Below are 8800 nucleotides of genomic sequence, written 5' to 3'. Positions count from 1 at the left end.
GCCTAGGGCAGGGTGTGGACAAGGCCTGGGGGCACGGTGTGGACAAGGCCTAGGGCAGGGTGTGGGCAAGGCCTAGGGCACGGTGTGGACAAGGCCTAGGGCACGGTGTGGGCAAGGCCTAGGGCACGGTGTGGACAAGGCCTGGGGCACGGTGTGGACAAGGCCTAGGGCAGGGTGTGGACAAGGCCTAGGGCACGGTGTGGACAAGGCCTAGGGCAGGGTGTGGACAAGGCCTAGGGCAGGGTGTGGACAAGGCCTGGGGCACGGTGTGGACAAGGCCTAGGGCAGGGTGTGGACAAGGCCTGGGGCAGGGTGTGGACAAGGCCTAGGGCACGGTGTGGACAAGGCCTGGGGCAGGGTGTGGGCAAGGCCTGGGGCACGGTGTGGACAAGGCCTAGGGCAGGGTGTGGGCAAGGCCTGGGGCACGGTGTGGACAAGGCCTGGGGCAGGGTGTGGGCAAGGCCTAGGACACAGTGTGGACAAGACCTAGGGCAGGGTGTGGACAAGGCCTGGGGCAGGGTGTGGGCAAGGCCTGGGGCACGGTGTGGACAAGGCCTGGGGCAGGGTGTGGGCAAGGCCTGGGGCACGGTGTGGACAAGGCCTGGGGCAGGGTGTGGGCAAGGCCTAGGGCACGGTGTGGGCAAGGCCTAGGGCACGGTGTGGACAAGACCTAGGGCAGGGTGTGGACAAGGCCTGGGGGCAGGGTGTGGACAAGGCCTAGGGCACGGTGTGGACAAGGCCTGGGGCAGGGTGTGGGCGAGGCCTAGGGCACGGTGTGGACAAGGCCTAGGGCACGGTGTGGACAAGGCCTGGGGCAGGGTGTGGGCAAGGCCTAGGGCAGGGTGTGGGCAAGGCCTAGGGCACAGTGTGGACAAGGCCTAGGGCACGGTGGAGACTCAGCTCACCACAGTGGTGTCGTCTACAACTTGTAAATGGAGAGAGCAGAATGTGGCTGGACATAAGTCATAGAAGCAGAATTAGGCCATTCGGCCCATCAAGTCTATTCTGCCATTCATTCATGGCTGATCTATCTCTTCCGCTCAACTCCATTCTCCTGCCTTCCCCCCATAACCTCTGACACCCGCAGCTATATTTAAGAGGGAGTTAGATGTGGCCCTTGTGGTTAAAGGGATCAGGGAGAGAAGGCAGGTACAGGATACCGAGTTGGATGATCAGCCATGATCATATTGAATGTCGGTGCAGGCTCGAAGGGCCGAATGGCCTCTACTCCTGCACCTATTGTCTATGTTTCTATGTTTCTAATCAAGAATCTGTCCACCTCTGCCTTAAAAATACCTACGGACTTGTACCCAAATACCCAATTTTTAGTTCATAGATACAGGCCCTTCAGCCCACCGAGTCCGTGCCGACCAGCGATCCCCGCTCATTAACACGATCCTACATTTACACCAAGCAAATTTACCTACAAACCTGCACGTCTTTGGAGTGTGGGAGGAAACCGGAGCACCCGGAGAAAACCCACGCGATCACGGGGAGAACGTGCAAACTCCGTACAGACAGCACCCGTAGTCGGGATGGAACCTGGGTCTCGGGCGCTGTGAGGCAGCAGCTCTACCCGCTGCGCCACCGTGCTGCCCTGTCTAAAGTACTTTTGAAAGATTGGTTTGAGAGGAGGAGACGTGTTTAAATGTCACAATTCCTTGACCTCGTGTCCCGTTGTTGCTTTGTATGTAGTGATGAAGATCTCCCAGAGCCACTCTACATGTCTTCACCTTACATTTTATCCCCCCAGTAATTTAAATGCTCTCCATGCCCATTGCTGGAGGGGACAATTTGTTACAGGTTCAGGCAGTGACGGCAGCTTAATCTGTCCCTCTCGCTGCCAACCTGCATTCATTTATTTCACTAGAAAATGTCAGTGTGTAAAATTATAAACAGCCTTGGCAGCAGATGCACACGCCAGCGCTGGAAGGTGACATATGTTCTGCTTCCGTCTTCTTAATGTGTTCTCTTTCTGTTCCTGTGGCAGGATTGTGTGTGAGATGGGAGAAGCCAGATTGGTCAAGGAATCCGGCCCCGTCCATCTGTGTGTTGGCGAGTGTAAGCCTGACTTCATGACCGAGTCTTCACAGCTGTACACCTTCGTGGTGAGTAACGGCAAGGACATCACCCACCCCAGCAAATCCTTCCACATATGGATAGGTGACGTTTCACAGAGTGCTGGAGTAACTCAGCGGGTCAGGCAGCATCTGTGGAGAACATGGATAGGTGACGTTTCGGGTCGGGACCCTTGCCCTTCTTGGGGGGTGGGGGGTGGGGGGTGGGAGAGAGGTGGTGGCAGGACAAGGACAACCCCTGGTGAGTGTGCAGACACTTTCACTTCTCCTGTGCAAAGGTGAAGGAATCTTTCCTGGTTTATCCCGGAAGGAATTTCCAGAAATGGCAAATCGCACAATTCTCATCCGGACCACGTTGTCTGCCCAGGATTTATTCTCTTTATTTAAGTAGAGCTTTATTTCTACTCTTTTGACATTGGTTTGTTTATTTTCCCCTCTCAACACTCACAGTGAGGGGAAGCAGACAGCTCTCTGCGTTCCCGGCTCAGAGTATTTCCAGACACTCACCACTCGCTCCTCCCCAATCATCACCCCAGCTGTTTCTCTCATTCGAGCCAGAGTATTGAGTAGAGAAGGTGGGAGGTCATGTTGCAGTTGTACGAGGCTGCATTTAGAATATTGGGTTCAGTTCTGGTCCCAATGTTATGGGAAAGATGCTGTCAACGTTGGACATGGTACAGAGAAGATTTACGCAGGAGGATGTTGCCAGGACTCGAGGGTGTGAGCTATAGGGAGAGGTTGAGTAGGCTGGGTCTCTATTCCTTGGAGCGCAGGAGGATGAGGGGTGATCTTATAGAGGTGTATTAAATCATGAGAGGAATAGATCGGGTAGATGCACAGAGTATCTTGCCCAGAGTTGGGGAATCGAGGACCAGAGGACACAGGTTCAAGGTGAAGGGGAAAAGATTTAATAGGAATCTGAGGGGCAACTGTTTCACACAAGGAGTGGTGGGTGTATCCGATGGGCAGCGGCCTCTGCAGTCTGCCTGTCTTTTTATTATTTTTTGTCTCGTTTCAATGTAGTTGGGTTTTTTTTTTTTTTTTGACGGGGTGTGTGTGTGTGTGTGTGTGTGTGTGTGTGTGTGTGTGTGTGTGTGTGTGTGTGTGTGTGTGTGTGTGTGTGTGTGTGTGTGTGTGTGTGTGTGTGTGTGTGTGTGTGTGTGTGTGGTGTGTGGTGTGTGTGTGTGTGTGTGTGTGTGTGTGTGTGTGTGTGTGTGTGTGTGTGTGTGTGTGTGTGTGTGTGTGTGTGTGTGTGTGTGTGTGTGTGTGTGTGTGTGTGTGTGTGTGTGTGTGTGTGTGTGTGTGTGTGTGTGTGTGTGTGTGTGTGTGTGTGTGTGTGTGTGTGTGTGTGTGTGTGTGTGTGTGTGTGTGTGTGTGTGTGTGTGTGTGTGTGTGTGTGTGTGTGTGTGTGTGTGTGTGTGTGTGTGTGTGTGTGTGTGTGTGTGTGTGTGTGTGTGTGTGTGTGTGTGTGTGTGTGTGTGTGTGTGTGTGTGTGTGTGTGTGTGTGTGTGTGTGTGTGTGTGTGTGTGTGTGTGTGTGTGTGTGTGTGTGTGTGTGTGTGTGTGTGTGTGTGTGTGTGTGTGTGTGTGTGTGTGTGTGTGTGTGTGTGTGTGTGTGTGTGTGTGTGTGTGTGTGTGTGTGTGTGTGTGTGTGTGTGTGTGTGTGTGTGTGTGTGTGTGTGTGTGTGTGTGTGTGTGTGTGTGTGTGTGTGTGTGTGTGTGTGTGTGTGTGTGTGTGTGTGTGTGTGTGTGTGTGTGTGTGTGTGTGTGTGTGTGTGTGTGTGTGTGTGTGTGTGTGTGTGTGTGTGTGTGTGTGTGTGTGTGTGTGTGTGTGTGTGTGTGTGTGTGTGTGTGTGTGTGTGTGTGTGTGTGTGTGTGTGTGTGTGTGTGTGTGTGTGGTGTGTGTGTGTGTGTGTGTGTGTGTGTGTGTGTGTGTGTGTGTGTGTGTGTGTGTGTGTGTGTGTGTGTGTGTGTGTGTGTGTGTGTGTGTGTGTGTGTGTGTGTGTGTGTGTGTGTGTGTGTGTGTGTGTGTGTGTGTGTGTGTGTGTGTGTGTGTGTGTGTGTGTGTGTGTGTGTGTGTGTGTGTGTGTGTGTGTGTGTGTGTGTGTGTGTGTGTGTGTGTGTGTGTGTGTGGTGTGTGTGTGTGTGTGTGTGTGTGTGTGTGTGTGTGTGTGTGTGTGTGTGTGTGTGTGTGTGTGTGTGTGTGTGTGTGTGTGTGTGTGTGTGTGTGTGTGTGTGTGTGTGTGTGTGTGGTGTGTGTGTGTGTGTGTGTGTGTGTGTGTGTGTGTGTGTGTGTGTGTGTGTGTGTGTGTGTGTGTGTGTGTGTGTGTGTGTGTGTGTGTGTGTGTGTGTGTGTGTGTGTGTGTGTGTGTGTGTGTGTGTGTGTGTGTGTGTGTGTGTGTGTGTGTGTGTGTGTGTGTGTGTGTGTGTGTGTGTGTGTGTGTGTGTGGTGTGTGTGTGTGTGTGTGTGTGTGTGTGTGTGTGTGTGTGTGTGTGTGTGTGTGTGTGTGTGTGTGTGTGTGTGTGTGTGTGTGTGTGTGTGTGTGTGTGTGTGTGTGTGTGTGTGTGTGTGTGTGTGTGTGTGTGTGTGGTGTGTGTGTGTGTCCTTTAAAATCTATCCCCTGCACGGAGAACCCAATCATTTCCCTGTTGGGTCTCCGTTGTCTTTGGGGCTGCAACGTGGAGCGGCCTCCAGCAGGAACGACCTGGGGCTCCAGTCATGGAGCTGCGGACCTACTCAGCATCGCAGAGCTGGCCGAGTCCGGAGCGGGTGGAGCTGTGGTGGCGCTCGGCTGCGACCCGACCCCGAGGAATCGGAAGCTCCAACCGCAGGTCTGGTGGACGGTGACACCGGGAGCCCGCGGGTCCCTGCTGGGAGACCGCTTATTGGGGCTTCCGCAACGGCGACTTCTCCCGCCCGAGTGCGGGGTTGAAGATGACCTGGAGCGGGGCCTTGCATCACCCGGCGCAGCGTTAATGGCCGCGGGGCCTTACATCATCGCCCCGCGCGGCTTCAACGGCTGCGGGACTTTGCTAGCGCCCGCCGGGGGCTCCAACAACAAGACCCGGAGCGCGGCCTTGCATCACCCGGCACGGTGTTAATGGCCGCGGGGCCTTACATCATCGCCCGGCATGGCTTCAACGGCTGCGGGGCTTTGCTAGCGCCCGCCGGGGGCTCCAACACCAAGACCAGCGAGGAGGAGATGCGCTGTGATGGATGTCTGTGTAAATTGTGTTGTGTCTTGGGTCTTTCTTGTGTGTATGAATGCAGAAACAACATTTCATTTGAACCTCTATGAGGATCAAATGACAAATAAAATTGTATTGTATTGTATTGTGTATGGAACGAGCTGCCAGAGGAGGTAGTTGAGGCTGGGACGATCCCAACTTTTAAGAAACATTTAGACAGGTGGGACTAGTTTAGATGGGACATGTTGGCCGGTGTGGGCAAGTTGGGCCGAAGGGCCTGTTTCCGTTCTGTCCCACTCTGTGAGTTGGGGAGAATGGGCGACCATCTGGTAGAGCCAACTTGAATGATTCTATTTGAAATACCAATAATAATTTTAAGGCAGCAGCTCTACCCGCTGCACCACCGATGGGGCTGGATCTGCCGACTATTCCAGCATCTTCCAGTTGCTGTTCACGTTGCCTTGTGCTCCAGAGTGGTGTAGATTGAGAGACGGCCACTGTCGTCAGATGAAACAAACCCCTCCTGTTTATCCTCTAGTGAACATCAGAGGCTATTTTTGCTTCTGTTAGTTACACATTCAGCAAGGGAAACAGGATCTTAAAATCTCCACTTAGTTCCCATCTCAGCTGCCCAGGGTGCTTATGGAAATTTGTTTGTTGGATTTTATTATTCAAAACGATCGTGCTTTCAGGCATTTGTGGATGGCAGCAGCCTGAACCATCTGTATAAAAGCCAGCTCGGCCTCTTCAAGTATATGCCTCTCAGTCAATAGCGCAGAGATGTAAGGAGGCCGAGTGATTGAAGGTATTCTGTTCAACGCATCAAAGAAATGTAGATTCCACTTATCGCCCGCGGGATGAGAAGGGAAGTAAAGTTAATAATTGTAAGCCAGAGAACTTTGATTATCTTATCAAGCATCCGATTCATCCTGAAACGGTGCTGCTTATGGTATCAGTTGGGTCAAACTCGAGAGGTGATTGTTCTTTACTCACCGCTGCCTGCGTTCTCTGTGTAAGTGTCTTGTTCTCTCCCCCCCCCCCGTACAGAAGCCGTCTCTCCAAGGCCTGGCACCCCATCGAGGCCCCGAGTCTGGGGGAACCATGGTGACCATCACTGGACAACACCTCGGTGCCGGAAGCAATGTCAACATTATGTTCGGCAACCAGACCTGCCAGTTCCACAGGTGAGGCCACGGGGAGATAGGACCTCACGTAAACGCTGTTACTGCGAGGGTCAGGTCCATGGGAAAACCATCACCATGACCACCACCCGCGCACACACCATGCTGAGTTAACGAGAGTCTGGTCCACAGGTGATGGGACCTCTCAGTTCAGTCCAGTTTATTGTCACGTGTACTGAGGTACAGTGAAAAGCTTTTGTTGCGTCCTAACCAGTCAGCGGAAAGACAATACATGATTACAATCAAGCCGTCCACAGTGTACAGATACAGGATAAGAGAAGGTGTCAGAAGGAACTGCAGATGCTGGTTTAAACTTGAAGAAGGGTCACATGACAAGCAGCACCTCTGGAGAGGATAAATGGGTGACATTTCTGGTCGAGACCCTTCTCCAGATCAATACTGTAAAAGAGTCGCCGTTAGTCCACTCTAACTTCATCCATTAGCCACCAGAAGACAAGTTAAGTCTCTCCATACCCTCTGATCCCTTTAGCCACAAGGACCACATCTAACTCCCTCTTAAACATAGCCAATGAACTGTGGCCTCAGCTACCTTCTGTGGCAGAGAATTCCAGAAATTCACCACTCTCTGTGTAAAAAATGATTTTCTCATCTCGGTCCTAAAGGATTTCCCCCTTATCCTTAAGCTGTGACCCCTAGTTCTGGACTTCCCCAACATCGGGAACAATCTTCCTGCATCTAGCCTGTCCAACCCCTTAAGAATTTTGTAAGTTTCTATAAGATCCCCCCTCAATCTTCTGAATTCTAGCGAGTACAAGCCGACACTGGGCTGACAGAGGGGAGGGGAGGTTGAAAGGCACGCAGGAGGAAGGGAGTTAAATGTGGCCAATGTACATCTGTGCAGGGATTTGGAGATCAGCCCGCGTGGGTGTGGGAAGGGAGGAGAGGAGACATTGGTAAACAATGTGAAACTAGGGGGTGTGGAGAAGCAGAGAGACAGAGTGTGTGTGAACAGCAAGCCTCGAGACCTGCGCTGAGGAGGAGCAGCCATCTGGTTGATCATAGCAAGGAGTGGGGTCCTGCGCTGTACATCGTGACTCTGACGTTACCCATGTGGTCGATCATAACGTCACAAGTGATAGGAACGGAATTAGGCCATTCGGCCCATCAAGTCTACTCTGCCATTCAATCATGGCTGATCTATCTCTCCCTCCTAACCCCATTCTCCTGCCTTCTCCCCATAACCTCTGACACCCGCACTAATCAAAAATCTATCTATCTCTGCCTTAAAAATATCCACTGACTTGTGGTCTCCACAGCCGTCGGGGGCAAAGAATTCCACAGTTTCACCAGCCTCTGACTCAAGAAATTCCTCCTTATCTCCTTCCTAAAGGAATGTCCTTTAATTGTGAAGCTGTGACCTCTGGTCCTAGACTCTCCCACTAGTGGAAACATCATCTCCACATCCACTCGATCCAGAACTTTCAATATTCAGTGAGTTTCACTGAGGTCCCCCCTCATTCTTCTAAGCTCCAGCGAGTTCAGGCCCATCATTGTAAGGATGTTGACTTTGGCCTATCTCCAGTATCCTGCGCATGTTGTGATATTCCCAGAAGAATATTACATTTGGCTGCTCGTGACAATGTTTACTGTAACCCCTGCACACTGTTGTATAAGTGAGTTACCAGTTGTTCACTGTGAAATATTAAACCCAGAGCGTGTACAACATCCTTGTGTTGGTTGTGAATAAACCCCGCACTGTGTTGTTGAGAGGCTTGATGCCACAGGATGAAGGAATGTCAGTACTTGGTGTGGTTAGCACCTGTGACTTAAGATGGAGTTAGTTTAGGTTTAGCTTAAGGAGACAGCGCAGGAACAGGCCCTTCGGCTCACTGAGACCGCACTGACCAGCGATCCCCGCACACTAACACTAGCCAACACTCACCAGGGACAAAGTTACATTTTATACCAACCCAATTAACCTACAAACCTGCAAGTCTTTGGATCTCGGATAAAAACCCACGCAGGTCACGGGGAGAACGTGCAAACTCCGTACAGACAGCACCCGTAGTCGGGATGGAAGCCGGGTCTCTGGCGCTGTGAGGCAGCAGCTCTACCCGCTGCACCACCGTGCTGGTACACTGCCCCTTTATTGACCAGGAGGATTTATGAAGGAAAGGTTTGGTCTGAGTGGAGGCACAATGCAGTGTGTTTGTCAATAAACTCTTAATGCAGGAAGGATCCGTATTCCATTAAAAATAATGCAGTTTGATTTCTGTCTGGGAGCCACTGGCTGGAAGGATTTAATGAGATCTAACTAATTACTGCCTGCTATTTCTAGACTCTTCAAATGAACAAAGTTGAACAGAATAGAATCACATGAAACCAGTTGTGA

At 51.8% G+C, this 8800-nt stretch overlaps 1 protein-coding gene across 1 annotated transcript in view; it reads left to right on the top strand.

Moving 5' to 3' along the window:
• Positions 1–8800, top strand: part of LOC129708979 (plexin-A2-like) — a 196982-nt gene that overhangs the window by 131817 nt on the left and 56365 nt on the right. The window contains 2 exon segments of the mRNA XM_055655091.1: positions 1991–2108; positions 6314–6450. Coding sequence (XP_055511066.1) covers positions 1991–2108; positions 6314–6450 — 255 coding nt within the window.

Source organism: Leucoraja erinacea, chromosome 24, assembly GCF_028641065.1.
Source record: "Leucoraja erinacea ecotype New England chromosome 24, Leri_hhj_1, whole genome shotgun sequence".
NCBI classification, from domain to species: Eukaryota; Metazoa; Chordata; class Chondrichthyes; order Rajiformes; family Rajidae; genus Leucoraja; species Leucoraja erinaceus.
Note: the sequence above shows the minus strand (reverse complement) of the source record. Positions and strands in the feature narration are given on the sequence as shown.